Here is a 17,623-nt window from a genome sequence, read left to right as displayed (position 1 = left end):
GAGAAGCCCCCCGTTCCCGAACCCCCTGATCCCGAGGGGGCCGTTGTGTGTGTGTGCGTGTGTCTGTGTGTCGGGGAAGGGGGGATCGGGAGACCCGGCCGGGAAAGGAGGGAGGGGAGAGGCCCGACCGGATAACCGCTCCCCGGCTCTGTCCCTCAGCTACGGGTCGTTTTCGGGGGGGGAGCCCCCCGAGTTCCCAAAAGGTGAGTACAAAATAATCGCAAAGGGGGGGGACGGGGGAAAAAAAAGGGGGGGAGGTGGGGAGAAAAGAAAAATAAGTCAGCCTAGGATAAATTCATGTTTTGTTTTTTTATAATGACTGAACTACTATAAATCCACAAGCGCCGGGCGGCCGCCCCCCGCCCCCCCCCCCCGCCCCCTCCCCGGGCCGGGCGGGCGCTATTATTGGGGGGCGGCGGCGGCGGCGGCGGCGGCGGGCGCGGGCACCGGGAGCCCCAGGGGGTTGGCGGCGGCGGCGGCGGCGGCAGCGGCCATGACTGGGGAGCCGCTCAGGGGCCCCAGCGGGGACGGCGTTGGCACCGACGAGATCCCTGCAACGCAAGGAAGTTGGGGGGTCGCGCCCCGGGCCCGCCGGCCCCACCCCCCGGCCGGGGGTCCCCGGGGCAGAGGCCCCCCCACCCCCGCCACCTCCTCCGGCCGGGCACTGACCTGCCATCATGTTGGCGGTGCTGACGGGGGCACTGCCCCCGGCCAGGGTGGACGAGCCCATCCGCGCCTGGTCCTTCACGATGGGGTCTGGGGACCAACAGATTGGGGGACGGGGGGACGGGGGGACGGGGGGGGTCACCGAGGGGCTGGCGGGGGGCGGCCTCTCCCCGGCGCCCCCGGGACGCTCAGCCTGCGTCTCTCAATGTCTCTCTGTCACGAACACACACACACACACATACAGTCACACGCTAGTAGACGGACCCCCCCAGAGACAGACACACACACACTCACATGCTAGTAGACAGACGGACCCCCCCAGACACACACACACACACACACACACACACACACACACATACAGTCACATGCTAGTAGTCAGACGGACCCCCCCCCCCGAGAAAGACACACACTCACATGTTAGTAGTCAGATGGACCCCCCCAGAGAGAGAGACACACACACATGCTAGTAGACATGCCCCCAGACACACACACACACACACACACACACACACACAGAGTCACACACTGACAGACCCCCCCAAGACACACACACGCACACAAATGTGCGGTCACACACTAGTAGTCAGACAGACCCCCCCAAGAGACACACACACACACACGCAAATGTGCAGTCTCACACTAGTAGTCAGACAGATCCCCCCCAAGAGAGACACACACACATGCTAGTAGACATGCCCCCCACACACACACACACACTAGTAGTCAGGCCCCCCAGAGAGAGACACACACACACACACACACACACACTAGTAGACATGCCGACACACACACACACACACACACACACAGTGTCACACTAGTAGTCAGACCCCCAGAGACACACAAGCACTAAGATGAACACATGCACAGTCACACGCTAGTAGTCAGACAGACGCCCAGAGAGAAACAGACAGACTACCATCCTTCCTGTCTCACAAGCCCGCAACCTCAGTGTCATCCTCGACTCCGCTCTCTCGTCCACCCCTCACATCCGAGCCGTCACCAAAACCCGCCGGTCTCACTTCCGCAACATCGCCGAGATCCGCCCTCTCCTCTCCATCCCAACCGCTACCCTGCTCGTTCAAGCTCTCATCCTCTCCCGTCTGGACCACTGCACCAGCCTTCTCTCTGATCTCCCATCCTCGTGCCTCTCCCCACTTCAATCCATACTTCATGCTGCTGCCCGGATTGTCTTTGTGGAGAAACGCTCTGGACATATTACTCCCCTCCTCAAAAACCTCCAGTGGCTACCAATCCATCTGCCCATCAGGCAGAAACTCCTCACCCTGTGCTTCAAGGCTCTCCATCACCTCGCCCCCTCCTACCTCACCTCCCTTCTCTCCTTCTCCAGCCCAGCCCACACCCTCCGCTCCTCCGCCGCTAATCTCCTCCCCGTACCTCGTTCTCGCCTGTCCCGCCGTCGAGCCCCGGCCCCCGTCCTCCCCCGGGCCCGGAATGCCCCCAGTCCCTCCGCCCATCCGCCAAGCTGGCTCTCTTCCTCCCTTCAAAGCCCTACTGAGAGCTCACCTCCTCCAGGAGGCCTTCCCACACTCAGCCCCCTCCTTCCTCTCCTCCTTTCTCCCCGTCCCCCCTGCCCTACCTCCTTCCCCTCCCCACAGCACCTATCTATATGTCTGTACAGATTCATTACTCTATTTATTTTACTTGTCCAGATTTACTATTCTATTTATTTTGTTAACAGTGTGCAATCTAGCCTTACTTCTATTTATTCTGACGACTTGGCACCTGTCCACAGGTTTTATTTTGTTGTCTGTCTCCCCCCTCTAGACTGTGAGCCCATTACTGGGTAGGGTCCATCTCTATAGGTTGCCAACTTGGACTTCCCAAGCGCTTAGTACAGTGCTCTGCGCACAGTAAGCGCTCAATAAATACGATTGAATGAATGAATGAATACGATTAATACAACTGAACAAACAAACACACACACACACAGACAGTCCCAGGCAGGTACAGACCGACACATACGAGCCACAAGCGGCCACGGCCTGACACAGACACGCGGCCACAGGCAGACTGACGTGACCTATCTCTAATTCTACTTACCCATACCTGTGATTCCATTTACTCACATCTACCATTCTATTTGATTTACATTATTTTTAATATTAATAAATATAATAATAATTAATATATTATTTATATTAACACCTGTTTTACTTGCTTGGACATGTATATGTGTATGTATATACGCACACACACATATCTCTAATTTTACTTACTTCTATTGATGCTATATATACATGCGCATATATATATAGATATACACACGCACATATATATCTCTAATTTTACTTATTTCTATTGATGCTATACACACACACGTATATACATACAGATATACACACACACATATCTCTAATTTTACTTATTTCTATTGATGCTATATACACACACACGTATATAGACATACACACATATATCTCTAATTTTACTTATTTCTATTGATGCTATATATATACACACACACACACATATATAGATATACATACACACATACATCTCTAATTTTACTTATTTCTATTGATGCTATATATATACACACATATATAGATACACACACACACATATCTCTAATTTTACTTATTTCTATTGATGCTATACACACACACACACACACACATATATATATATCTCTAATTTTACTTATTTCTATTGATGCTATATAGATATACATACCCACATATATCTCTAATTTTACTTATTTCTATTGATGCTATATACACACACGCACGCACATATAGCTATACATACACACATATATCTCTAATTTTGCTTATTTCTATTGATGCTATATACATACACACACACATATATATAGATATACATACACACACATATATATCTCTAATTTTACTTATTTCTATTGATGCTATATACACACGCGCACACACACATATAGATATACATACACACATATCTCTAATTTTATTTATTTCTATTGATGCTATATATACACACACATATATATATACACACACACACATATATCTCTAATTTTACTTATTTCTATTGATGCTATATACACACACGCACACACACATATATAGATATACATACACACATATATCTCTAATTTTACTTATTTCTATTGATGCTATAAGCACACACGCACACACATATAGATATACATACACATCTCTCTAATTTTACTTATTTCTATTGATGCTATATATATACACACACACACACTATATATCTCTAATTTTACTTATTTCTATTGATGCTATATATACACACACACACACACATATATAGATATACATACACACACATATATAGCTCTAATTTTACTTATTTCTATTGATGCTATATACACACACGCACACACACACACACATAGACATACATACACACATATATCTCTAATTTTACTTATTTCTATTGATGCCATATACACACACACATATATATAGATATACACACACACACACATATATCTCTAATTTTACTTATTTCTATTGATGCTATATATATACACACACACACACACATATATATAGATATACACACACACATATATATATCTCTAATTTTACTTACTTCTATTGATGCTACACACACGCACACACACACATAATTTTACTTATTTCTATTGAAGTTATTGCTGCCTGTTGTCTCGTCTGGACGCCCGCCTCCCCGCTTCTAGACCGTGAGCCCGCCGCGGGCAGGGACCGTCTGTCTCCGTTGCCGACCTGAGCTTTCCAGGCGCTCAGCGCAGCGCTCGGCCCGCGATAAGCGCTCAATAAACACCAGTGAATGACACCCAGGCGGGGTATTATTTTTGGGGGGGCGGCGGGGGTGCCTGACTCACAGAAGTAGGGGTGCTCCATGGCCTCGCGGGCGGTGAGGCGGGACTGGTGGTCGTATCGCAGCAGCTTGTCCAGGAAGTCGAGGGCCTCGGGGCTCACCAGGTGTTGGTTCTCACTGTGCACAAAGCGCTCCCACCGCTTCCGAGAGTGCCTGGGCAAAGGGGGGGGGGGGGAGACGACGCGTCCGGCCTCAGTTTCCCCACTGACCACGCGATGGACAGCAACGGCGGCGCCCCCCCCAACGCCGGAGTCACCTCCTGGGAGGCGGGAACTGTGACGACTGTGTGTCCCTTTAAGACTGTGAGCCCACTGTTGGGTAGGGACCGTCTCTAGATGTTGCCAATTTGTACTTCCCAAGCGCTTAGTACAGTGCTCTGCACATAGTAAGCGCTCAATAAATACGATTGATGATGATGATGATGATGACTGGCTCCTACTAGACCCTCCCGAGCGCTCAGTACAGTGCTCTGAGGGGACGGATTTATTACTCTATTTATTGACTATTCTATTTTATTTCGTTCATTTGTTTTGTCGTATATATGTCTGTACAGATTTATTACTCTATTTACTATTCTATTTATTTTATTCTGTTCATTTGTTTTGTCGTATATATGCCTGTACAGATTTATTACTCTATTTATTTACTACTCTATTTTATTTTGTTAATTTGTTTTGTCGTATAGATGTCTGTACAGATTTATTATTCTATTTATTCACTACTCTATTTTATTTTGTTCATTTGTTTTGTCGCATATATGTCTGTACAGATTTATTGCTCTATTTACTATTCTATTTATTTTATTTTGTTCATTTTTTTGTCGTATATATGTTAGTATAGATTTATTACTCTATTTACTATTCTATTTTTTATTTTGTTCGTTTTGTCGTATATGTCTGTACAGATTTATTACTCTACTATTCTATTTAATTTTGTTTATTTGTTTTGTCATATATATGTCTGTACAGATTTATTACTCTATTTACTGTTCTATTTATTTTTGTTCATTTGTTTTGTCATATATATGTCTGTACAGATTTATTACTCTATTTACTATTCTACTTATTTTATTTTGTTCCTTTGTTTTGTCGTATGTCTGTACAGATTTATTACTCTATTTATTCACTACTCTTATTTTGTTCATTTGTTTGGTAGCATATATGTCTGTACAGATTTATTACTCTACTACTCTATTCTATTTTGTTCATTTGTTTTGTCGTACATATGTCTGTACAGATTTATTACTCTATTCACTACTCTATTTTATTTTGTTCATTTGTTCTGTCGTATATATGTCTGTACAGATTTATTACTCTACTATTCTACTGATTTTATTTTGTTCATTTGTTTTGTCGTATATGTGTTCGTACAGATTTATTACTCTATTTACTATTCTATTTATTTTATTTCATTCTGTCGTATATATGTCTGTACAGATTTATTACTCTATTTACTATTCTATTTTATTTTGTTCATTTGTTTTGTCGTATATATGTCTACAGATTACTCTATTTACTATTCTATTTATTTTATTTTGTTCATTTGTTTTGTCGTATATATGTCTGTACAGATTTACTACTCTATTTTATTTTGTTTTGTCATATATATGTTTGTACAGATTTATTACTCTATTTACGATTCTATTTATTTTATTTTGTTCATCTGTTTTGTCGTATATATGTCTGTACAGATTTATTACTCTATTCATTTGTTTTGTCATATATGTTTGTACAGATTTATTACTCTATTTACTACTCTATTTTGTTCACTTGTTTTGTCGTATACATGTCTGTACAGATTTATCACTCTATTTATTTACTATTCTATTTATTTTATTTTGTTCATTTGTTTTGTCGTATACATGTCTGTACAGATTTATCACTCTATTTATTTACTATTCTATTTATTTTATTCTGTTCATTTGTTTTGTCATATATATGTCTGTACAGATTTATTACTCTATTTACTATTCTATTTATTTTGTTCATTTGTTTTGACGTATATGTTTGTACAGATTTATTACTCTATTTACTATTCTATTTTATTTTGTTCATTTGTTTTGTCGTATATATGTCTGTACAGATTTATTACCCTATTTACTCTTCTATTTATTTTATTTTGTTCATCTGTTTTGTCGTATAAATGTTTGTACAGATTTATTACTCTATTTATTTACTATTCTACTTATTTTGTTCATTTGTTTTGTCGCATATATGTTTGTACAGATTTATTACTCTACTATTCTATTTATTTTATTTTGTTCATTTGTTTTGTCGTATATATGTTTGTACAGATTTATTACTCTACTATTCTATTTATTTTATTTTGTTCATTTGTTTTGTCGTATATATGTCTGTACAGATTTACTACTCTATTTACTATTCTATTTATTTTATTTTGTTCATTTGTTTTGTCGTATATATGTCTGTATAGATTTATTACTCTATTCATTTACTATTCTATTTATTTTATTCTGTTCATTTGTTTTGTCGTATATATGTCTGTACAGAATTATTACCCTATTCACTATTCTATTTATTTTATTTTGTTCGTTTTGTCGTATAGATGTTTGTACAGATTTATTACTCTATTTTATTAATTTGTTTTGTCGTATATATGTTTGTACAGATTTATTACTCTATATACTATTCTATTTATTTTATTAATTTGTTTTGTCGTATATATGTTTGTACAGATTTATTACTCTACTACTCTATTTTATTTTGTTCGTTTGTTTGGTCGTATATATGTTTGTGGGACAACCTGATGACCTTGTAACCTTCCCAGCGCTTAGAACGGTGCTTTGCACATAGTAAGCGATTAACAAATGCTATTATTAGGATTATTATTTTCCAGAGGAGGGGACCGAGGCCCAGAGCAGGCAAGCGACTTGCCCAAGGTCACGCAGCAGACAGGGACCGCTTGAGTCCCGGGCCCCGCGGCTCCTCGGCACGGGGGTCCTCAACAAACTTCTTCCGTACACGACATAATTCCTGGATTTTATCTCGGTGTCCGTGGCCTCTTCAAAAAGCTCATCAGGTTCTCTCTTGTTCTCGTTCAAGGTGGGCAACCTCTTAGAAGAAGAGGTTCTAGAGTGTAAGCCCACTGTTGGGTAGGGACCGTCTCTATATCTTGCCAAATTGGACTTCCCAAGCGCTTAGTACAGTGCTCAGCACACAGTAAGCGCTCAATAAATACGATTGATTGACTGACTGACTGATTGTGAGCCCGCTGTTGGGCAGGGACCGCTTCTAGCTGTTGCCAACTTGGACTTCCCAAGCGCTTAGTCCAGTGCTCTGCACACAGGAAGCGCTCAATAAATACCACTGATTGATTGATTGTGAGCCCACTGTTGGGTAGGGACCGTCTCTCGCTGCTGCCAACTTGGACTTCCCAAGCGCTTAGTCCAGTGTTCTGCACACAGTAAGCGCTCAATAAATAATAATAATAATAATAATAATGATGGCATTTATTAAGCGCTTACTATGTGCAAAGCACTGTTCAAAGCGCTGGGGAGGTTACAAGGTGATCAGGTTGTCCCACAGGGGGCTCACAGTCTTCATCCCCATTTTACAGATGAGGGAACTGAGGCCCAGAGAAGTGAAGTGACTCACCCAAAGTCACACAGCTGACAATTGGCGGAGCCGGGATTTGAACCCATGACCTCTGACTCCAAAGCCCGGGCTCTTCTCCACTGAGCCACGCTGCTTCTCTAAATACGATTGATTGATTGATTGATTGATTGTGAGCCCACTGTTGGGTCGGGACTGCCTCTAGCTGCTGCCAACTTGGACTTCCCAAGCGCTTAGTCCAGTGCTCTGCACACAGTAAGCGCTCAATAAATACGATTGATTGATTGACCTCTGACTCCAAAGCCCGGGCTCTTTCCACCGGGCCACCCAGCTTCTCTGCATGCAGTAAGCGCTCAATAAATACGATTGATTGATTGACTGATTGATTGATTGTGAGCCCACTGTTGGGTAGGGACCGCCTCTAGCTGCTGCCAACTTGGACTTCCCAAGCGCTTAGTCCAGTGCTCTGCACGCAGTAGGCGCTCAATAAATACGATCGACTGATTGATTGACCTCTGACTCCAAAGCCCAGGCTCTTTCCACCGGGCCACGCGGCTTCTCCGCACGCAGTAAGCGCTCAATAAATATGATTGATTGACTGATTGATTGATTGTGAGACCACTGTTGGGTAGGGACCGCCTCTAGCTGCTGCCAACTTGGACTTCCCAAGCGCTTAGTCCAGTGCTCTGCACGCAGTAAGTGTTCAATAAATAAAACTGATTGATTGACCTCTGACTCCAAAGCCCACGCTCTTTCCACTGGGCCACGCGGCTTCTCTGCATGAAGTAAGCGCTCAATAAATACGAGTGATTGACTGACTGTGAGCCCACTGTTGGGTAGGGACCGCCTCTAGCTGCTGCCAACTTGGACCTCCCAAGCGCTTAGTCCAGTGCTCTGCATGCAGTAAGTGCTCAATAAATAAGATTGATAGATTGATTGACCTCTGACTCCAAAGCCCGGGCTCTATCCACTGGGCCACGTGGCTGCTCCGCACGCAGTAAGCGCTCAATAAATACGACTGATTGACTGATTGATTGATTGTGAGCCCACTGTTGGGTAGGGACTGCCTCTAGCTGATGCCAACTTGGACCTCCCAAGCGCTTAGTCCAGTGCTCTGCACACAGTAGGCGCTCAATAAATACAATCGACTGATTGATTGACCTCTGACTCCAAAGCCCGGGCTCTTTCCACCGGGCCACGCGGCTTCTCCGCGCGCAGTAAGCGCTCAATAAGTACGATTAATTGATTGATTGATTGATTGTGAGCCCACTGTTGGGTAGGGCCCGTCTCTAGCTGTTGCCAACTTGGACTTCCCAAGCGCTTAGTCCAGTGCTCTGCACGCAGTAGGCGCTCAATAAATACGGTCGACTGATTGATTGACCTCTGACTCCAAAGCCCAGGCTCTTTCCACCGGGCCACGCGGCTTCTCCGCACGCAGTAAGCGCTCAATAAATACGATTGATTAATTGATTGATTGTGAGCCCACTGTTGGGTAGGGACTGCCTCTAGCTGATGCCAACTTGGACTTCCTAAGCGCTTAGTCCAGTGCTCTGTACACAGTAAGCGCTCAATAAATACGATTGATTGATTGACCTCTGACTCCAAAGCCCGGGCTCTTTCCACGCGGCTTCTCCGCACGCAGTCAGCGCTCAATAAATAGGACTGATTGATTGACCTCTGACTCTAAAGCCCGGGCTCTTCCCACGCGGCTTCTCCGCACGCAGTCAGCGCTCAATAAATACGACTGAATGAATGAATGAACAATAAGCGCTCAATAAATGCCACTGGATGACCAAGGTGCGCCTCACCTGCCCAAGATGTCGTTGAACCTGGGGTCCAGCTCGATGTTGTACTTGTCGATGTAGTCGTAGAGGTCCTCCGTGCCCAGGACCTTGGCTATTCTCACCAGCTGCGCCAAAGCCACGGGACGCGCCGCTCAGGGCGGGGTGGGCGTCCCCCCCAGCCCCCCGCCCCCCCAGGCGTTGGACCCCCCCCCCCCTGTCGTCCCCGTCCCCCCGCCCCCGGGGCCGCTCACCTGGTCGTAGTTGTCGTGTCCGTGGAAGAAGGGCTCCTTGCGGAAGATCATGCTGGCCAGCATGCAGCCCAGGCTCCACATGTCCAGGCTGTAGTCGTACATCTGCGCCCGCGACCCCCCCGGCGGTGCCCCCGGTCACCTCCGGGGGGCGCCGCCGCCGCCCCGCCCGCCCGTCGGCCCCCCCCCCGCCCCCCCGGGGGTCACCGTCGTCATCATCATAATAATAACGATAGCATTTATTAAGCGCTTACTATGTGCAACAAGTGACCCTAAGGGTGCTTTCTGTAAAAAATAATAATGATAATGGTATGTGCAAAGCGCTTACTATGTGCCAAGCACTGCTCTAATAATACTATGTGCAATAAGTGACCCTAAGGGGGCTATTTGTAAATAATAATAATGATAATGGTATGTGTTATGTGCAATAAGTGACCATAAGGGTGCTATTTGTAAATAATAATAATGATGATGGTATGTGCTAAGCGCTTACTATGTGCAATAAGTGACCCCAAGGGTGCTAATCTGTAAATAATAATAATGATAATGGTATGTGTTAAGCGCTTACTATGTGCCAAGCACTGCTCTAATAATACTATGTGCAATAAGTGACCCTAAAGGTGCTATTTGTAAATAATAATGATAATGGTATGTGCTAAACACTTACTATGTGCCAAGCACTGCTCTCATAATGATGGCATTTGCTAAGCGCATACTATGTGCAATAAGTGTATGTGCAATAAGTGACCCTAAGGGGGCTATTTGTAAATAATAATAATGATAATGGTATGTGCTAAGCGCTTACTATGTGCAATAAGTGACCCTAAGGGGGTTATTTGCAAATAATAATAATGATGATGGTATGTGCTAAGCGCTTACTATGTGCCAAGCACTGCTCTAATAATACTATGTGCAATAAGTGACCCTAAGCGTGCTATTTGTTAATAATAATAATGATAATGGTATGTGCTAAGCGCTTACTATGTGCCAAGCACTGCTCTAATAATACTATGTGCAGTAAGTGACCCTAAGGGGGCTATTTGTAAATAATAATAATGATAATGGTATGTGCTAAGCGCTTACTATGTGCAATAAGTGACCCGAAGGGGGCTATTTGTAAATAATAATAATGATAATGGTATGTGCTAAGTGTTTACTATGTGCCAAGCACTGCTCTAATAATACTATGTGCAATAAGTGACCCTAAGGGGGCTATTTGTAAACAATAATGATAATGGTATGTGTTAAGCGCTTACTATGTGCAATAAGTGATCCTAAGGGGGCTATTTGTAAACAATAATAATGATAATGGCATGTGCTAAGCGCTTCCTATGTGCCAAGCACTGCTCTAATACTACTTTGTGCAATAAGTGACCCTACTAAGGGTGCTATTTGTAAATAATAATAATGATAATGGTATGTGCTAAGCGCTTACTATGTGCAATAAGTGACCCGAAGGGGGCTATTTGTAAATAATGATAATGATAATGGTATGTGTTAAGCGCTTACTATGTGCAATAAGTGACCCGAAGGGGGCTATTTGTAAATAATAATAATGATAATGGTATGTGCTAAGTGTTTACTATGTGCCAAGCACTGCTCTAATAATACTACGTGCAATAAGTGACCCTAAGGGGGCTATTTGTAAATAATGATAACGATAAGGGTATGTGCTAAGCGCTTACTACGTGCCAAGCACTGCTCTAATAATACTATGTGCAATAAGTGACCCTAAGGGGGCTATTTGTAAATAATAATAATGATAATGGTATGTGTTAAGCGCTTACTATGTGCGATAAGTGACCTTAAGGGGGCTATTTGTAAATAATAATGATAATGGTATGTGCTAAGCGCTTACTCTGTGCCAAGCACTGCTCTAATACTACTATGTGCAATAAGTGACCTTAAGGGGGCTATTTGTAAATAATAATAATGATAATGGTATGTGTTAAGCGCTTACTATGTGCAAGAAGTGACCCTAAGGGGGCTATTTGTAAATAATAATAATGATAAGGGTATGTGCTAAGCGCTTACTATGTGCCAAGCACTGCTCTAATAATACTATGTGCAATAAGTGACCCAAAGGGGGTTACTTGTAAATAATAATAATGATAATGGTATGTTTTAAGCACTTACTATGTGCAACAAGTGACCCTAAGGGTGCTATTTGCAAATAATAATAATGATAAGGGTATGTGCTAAGCGCTTACTATGTGCCAAACACTGCTCTAATAATATTATGTAAAATAAGTGACCCTAAGGTGGCAATTTGTAAATAAAAATAATGATAATTGTATGTGTTAAGCGCTTACTATGTGCAATAAGTGACCCTAAGGGGGCTATTTGTAAATAATAATAATGATCAGGGTATGTGCTAAGCGCTTACTATGTGCCAAGCACTGCTCTAATAATACTATGTGCATTTGTAAATAATAATGATAATGGTATGTGCTAAGCGCTTACTATGTGCCAAGCACTGCTCTAATAATGATGGCATTTGCTAAGCGCTTACTATGTGCAAAGCACTGTTCTAAGCGCTGGAGGGGATACAAGATGATCAGGTTGTCCCACGTGGGGCTCACGGTCAATCCCCGTTTTACAGATGAGGCAACTGAGGCTCGGAGAAGTGAAGTGACTTGCCCAAGGTCACACAGCAGACATGTGGCGGAGCCGGGACTCGAACCCATGACCTCTGACCCCAAAGCCCGGGCTCTTTCCCCTGAGCCACGCTGGGGAGGTTACTAGGTCAGCAGGTGGTCCCAGTCTTCATCCCCATTTTCCAGATGAGGTCACTGAGGCCCAGAGAAGTGAAGCCGCTCTTTCAAAGCCACCCAGCTGACAAGGGGTGGAGCCGGGATTTGAACTCAGGACCCGTGACTCCAAAGCCCGGGCTCTTTCCACTGAGCCACGCTGCAAGCACTCACTACATGCCAGGCACCAGCGGAGACGCGAGGTGATCAGGTTATACCCCGTGGGGCTCACGGGCTCCATCCCCATTTGGCAGATGAGCCAACTGAGGCCCAGAATCAATCAATCAATCATATTTATTGAGCGCTTACTATGTGCAGAGCACTGTACTAAGCGCTTGGGAAGTCCAAGTTGGCAACATAGAGAGACGGTCCCTACCCGACAGTGGGCGCTCAGTATAGTGCCCACGTGCCCGGCCTGACCCGAAGAGTGTGAGTGTGAGTGTGAGTGCACCTGTCTCACCGCCTCCTCATCAGAGACAAGGGTCGGCCCAGGGCCGCGGGCGCGGGACGATGTGCTGTGCTCCCCCGGACTCTCCCAAAGCGCTCAGTACAGCGCTCCGCACCCGGGGAGTGCCCAATGAGGTCGGGAAGTTATCCCCGGGGAGGGGTCGGTTGGCATCCTCAGGGGGCGAAGGCGGGGGGGGAGTCTCTCCCAGCCTCCCGTCGGGCGCCCCCCACCCCCACCCCAATCCCGACGGGCGCTCACCTGGTAGTCGACGAGGAGCTCGGGCCCCTTGAAGTAGCGGGAGGCGACTCGCACGTTGTACTCCTGCCCCGGGTGGTAGAACTCGGCCAGGCCCCAGTCGATCAGCCGCAACTGAGCGCCGGGAGGAGGAGGAGGAGGAGGAGGAAGGGGACGAAGCGCTGGGTCCCGGGCTGGGGGGCGGGAGGGCGGCCGGAGCCCCCCAGCCTCTTCCCGACCTCCCATTTCCCCCTCCTCCTCTCCTTCCCGCCACGCTAAATTCCCCTCGTAATTGCCCCAGTCCTGTCCTAAGGCCAACTCTCCCCGGCCTCCGATCTTCCCCTCCTCTCCTTCCTGCCAGGCTAAATTCCCCTCGGAATTGCCCCACCCGTTCTGGGGCTACCCCGAGGACTCTCTCTCTCCAGTCTCCAATTTTTCCCTCCTACTCTCCTTCCTGTCACGCTAAATTCCCCTCGTAATTGCCCCAGTCCTGTTCTAGGGCCAACTCTCCCCAGCCTCCGATCTTCCCCTCCTCTCCTTCCTGCCAGGCTAAATTCCCCTCGGAATTGCCCCACCCGTTCTGGGGCTACCCCGAGGACTCTCTCTCTCCAGTCTCCAATTTTTCCCTCCTACTCTCCTTCCTGCCACACTAAATTCCCCTCGTAATTGCCCCCGTCCTGTTCTAGGGCCAACTCTCCCCGGCCTCCGATCTTCCCCTCCTCTCCTTCCTGCCAGGCTAAATTCCCCTCGGAATTGCCCCACCTGTTTTAGGGCTACCCCGAGGCCTCTCTCTCTCCAGTCTCCAATTTTGCCCTCCTACTCTCCTTCCTGCCAGGCTAAATTCCCCTCGTAATTGCCCCAGTCCTGTTCTAGGGCCAACTCTCCCCGGCCTCCGATCTTCCCCGCCTCTCCTTCCTGCCAGGCTAAATTCCCCTCGGAATTGTCCCACCCATTTTGGGGCTACCCCGAGGCCTCTCTCTCTCAAGTCTCCAATTTTTCCCTCCTACTCTCCCTTCCTGCCACACTAAATTCCCCTCGTAATTGCCCCAGTCCTGTTCTAGGGCCAACTCTCCCTGGCCTCTGATCCTCCCCTCCTCTCCTTCCTGCCAGGCTAAATTCCCCTCATAATAGCCCCACCCGTTCTGGGGCTACCCCGAGGACTCTCTCCAGTCTCCAATTTTTCCCTCCTACTCTCCTTCCTGCCAGGCTAAATTCCCCTCATAATTGCCCCAGTCCTGTTCTAAGGCCAACTCTCCCCAGCCTCCAATCTTCCCCTCCTCTCCTTCCTGCCAGGCTAACTTCCCCTCGTAATTGCCCCACCTGTTTTAGGGCTACCCCGAGGCCTCTCTCTCTCCAGTCTCCAATTTTTCCCTCCTACTCTCCTTCCTGCCAGGCTAAATTCCCCTCGTAATTGCCACAGTCCTGTTCTAAGGCCAACTCTCCCCGGCCTCCAATCTTCCCCTCCTCTCCATCCTGCCAGGCTAAATTCCCCTCATAATTGCCCCACCTGTTTTGGGGCTACCCCAAGGACTCTTCCTCTCCAGTCTCCAATTTTTCCCTTCTACTCTCCCTTCCTGCCAGGCTAAATTCCCCTTGTAATTGCCCCACCTGTTCTGGGGCTACCCCGAGGACTCTCTCTCTCCAGTCTCCAATTTTTTCCTCCTACTCTCCTTCCTGCCAGGCTAAATTCCCCTCGTAATTGCCCCACCCGTTTTGGGGCTACCCCGAGGCCTCTCTTTCTCAAGTCTCCAATTTTTCCCTCCTACTCTCCTTCCTGCCACACTAAATTCCCCTCGTAATTGCCCCAGTCCTGTTCTAGGGCCAACTTTCCCCAGCCTCCGATCTTCCCCTCCTCTCCTTCCTGCCAGGCTAAATTCCCCTCATAACTGCCCCACCTGTTTTGGGGCTACCCCGAGGACTCTCTCCAGTCTCCAATTTTTCCCTCCTACTCTCCTTCCTGCCACGCTAAATTCCCCTCGTAATTGCCCCAGTCCTGTTCTAGGGCCAACTCTCCCCGGCCTCTGATCTTCCCCTCCTCTCCTTCCTGCCAGGCTAAATTCCCCTCGTAATTGCCCCACCCGTTTTGGGGCTACCCCGAGGACTCTCTCCAGTCTCCAATTTTTCCCTCCTACCCTCCTTCCTGCCACACTAAATTCCCCTCGTAATCGCCCCAGTCCTGTTCTAGGGCCAACTCTCCCCGGACTCCAAACTTCCCCCTCCTACTCTCCTTCCTGCCAGGCTAACTTCCCCTCGTAATTGCCCCACCCGTTTTGGGGCTACCCTGAGGACTCTCTCTCTCCAGTCTCCAATTTTTCCCTCCTACTCTCCTTCCTGCCACGCTAAATTCCCCTCGTAATTGCCCCAGTCCTGTTCTAGGGCCAACTCTCCCCGGCCTCCGATCTTCCCCTCCTCTCCTTCCTGCCACGCTAAATTCCCCTTGTAATTGCCCCACCCGTTTTGGGGCTACCCCGAGGACTCTCTCTCTCCAGTCTCCAATTTTTCCCTCCTACTCTCCCTTCCTGCCACACTAAATTCCCCTCGTAATTGCCCCACTCCTGTTCTAGGGCCAACTCTCCCTGGCCTCCGATCCTCCCCTCCTCTCCTTCCTGCCAGGCTAAATTCCCCTCATAATTGCCCCACCCATTTTGGGGCTACCCCAAGGACTCCAGTCTCCAATTTTTCCCTCCTACTCTCCTTCCTGCCAGGCTAAATTCCCCTCGTAATTGCCCCACCCATTTTGGGGCTACCCCAAGGACTCTCTCCAGTCTCCAATTTTTCCCTCCTACTCTCCTTCCTGCCAGGCTAAATTCCCCTCGGAATTGCCCCACCCGTTTTGGGGCTACCCCAAGGCCTCTCTCTCTCCAGTCTCCAATTTTTCCCTCCTACTCTCCTTCCTGCCAGGCTAAACTCCCCTCATAACCGCCCCACCTCTGCTCCGGGGCTACCCCGACGAGCACCGTCACTCCCCGCCCTCCGATCTCCCCTACTCTCCTTCCTGCCGGACTAAACCCTGGAGAAGCAGCGCGGCTCAGCGGAAAGAGCCCGGGCTTTGGAGTCAGAGATCACGGGTTCGAATCCCGGCTCCGCCAACTGTCAAGCTGGGTGACTTTGGGCGAGCCACTTCGCTTCTCTGGGCCTCAGTTCCCTCACCTGTCAAATGGGGATGACGACTGGGAGCCCCCGGGATCTGATCGCCCTGAAACCTCCCCAGCGCTTAGAAAAGTGCTTTGCGCATAGTAAGCGCTTAATAAATGCCCTCGTTGTTATTATTATTATTATTATTATTAAACTCCCCTCATAATTGCCCCACCTCTGCTCTGCGGCTACCCCGACGAGGACCGTCTCTCCCCGGCCTCCGATCTTCCCCTCCTACTCTCCTTCCTGCCAGACTAAAATTCCCCTCGTAATTGCCCCACCCCTCTCGTGGAGGGTTACCCCCACGAGGACCGTCTCCCCCCCCGGCCTCTCCCCATCCCAAAAGAGCGAGGGGAATGGGGAGAGCCTCCCCGTGCCCAGCCGGTGTGGAGGCGGGGAGGAGAGGGGGAGATTCGCCGGGTACCTTTCTGTGCTCGTGGTCGATCATGACGTTGTGGGGCTTGACATCTCTGTGCATGATCCCCATGCTGTGGCAGTAATCCAGGGCCTGGAGGGGGGACGGGGGGGACGGAGACCCGCGCGCGTGAGGGAGGCGGGAAGCTCTACCCTCTCCTCCCTCCCGGCGCCTCTTCGCTGCCGGTGGGCTCCGCCTTACGTCTAACTGAAATCCCTCCCGCTGTCAGCCCGTTTCACCCAGGAATCAGGGAGATGGTCTGATCCCGGCTTCGCCTCGCTCATTCGTATTTATTGGGCGCTTACTGTGTGCAGGGCACTGGACTACACCTCTGGGAGAGCCCGGTACAATGATAGACAGACGCGTTTCCCGCCCACCACGAGCCGCTCCTCTCTCTAAGCATCGGGGCTTAGGAAAATCGTCCTTTACTTCCTCGCCAAGAGCTGCGGGGGTGAGCGGAAGGAGAGGAGAGATTACTGGGGGGGGCGGAGGGGAGGCAATTATGCGAGTCGTAACGCCCACCACGGTGTAAGCATCGGG

At 47.7% G+C, this 17,623-nt stretch overlaps 1 protein-coding gene across 1 annotated transcript in view; it reads right to left on the bottom strand.

Moving 5' to 3' along the window:
- Positions 1-402: 402 nt before the first annotated feature.
- The window catches only part of CSNK2A1 (casein kinase 2 alpha 1), a 38,786-nt gene continuing 21,565 nt past the window's right edge, over positions 403-17,623 (bottom strand). The window contains exons 6-12 of the mRNA XM_038750060.1: positions 17,093-17,176; positions 13,558-13,668; positions 10,105-10,206; positions 9,878-9,978; positions 4,502-4,650; positions 670-756; positions 403-551 (exon numbers count right to left, since the gene is read on the bottom strand). Of these exons, the coding sequence (XP_038605988.1) occupies positions 403-551; positions 670-756; positions 4,502-4,650; positions 9,878-9,978; positions 10,105-10,206; positions 13,558-13,668; positions 17,093-17,176 (783 nt within the window). The remainder of the gene's footprint in view (positions 552-669; positions 757-4,501; positions 4,651-9,877; positions 9,979-10,104; positions 10,207-13,557; positions 13,669-17,092; positions 17,177-17,623) is intronic.

This window comes from Tachyglossus aculeatus, chromosome 8 (genome assembly GCF_015852505.1).
Source record: "Tachyglossus aculeatus isolate mTacAcu1 chromosome 8, mTacAcu1.pri, whole genome shotgun sequence".
Taxonomy (NCBI): Eukaryota; Metazoa; Chordata; class Mammalia; order Monotremata; family Tachyglossidae; genus Tachyglossus; species Tachyglossus aculeatus.
Note: the sequence above shows the minus strand (reverse complement) of the source record. Positions and strands in the feature narration are given on the sequence as shown.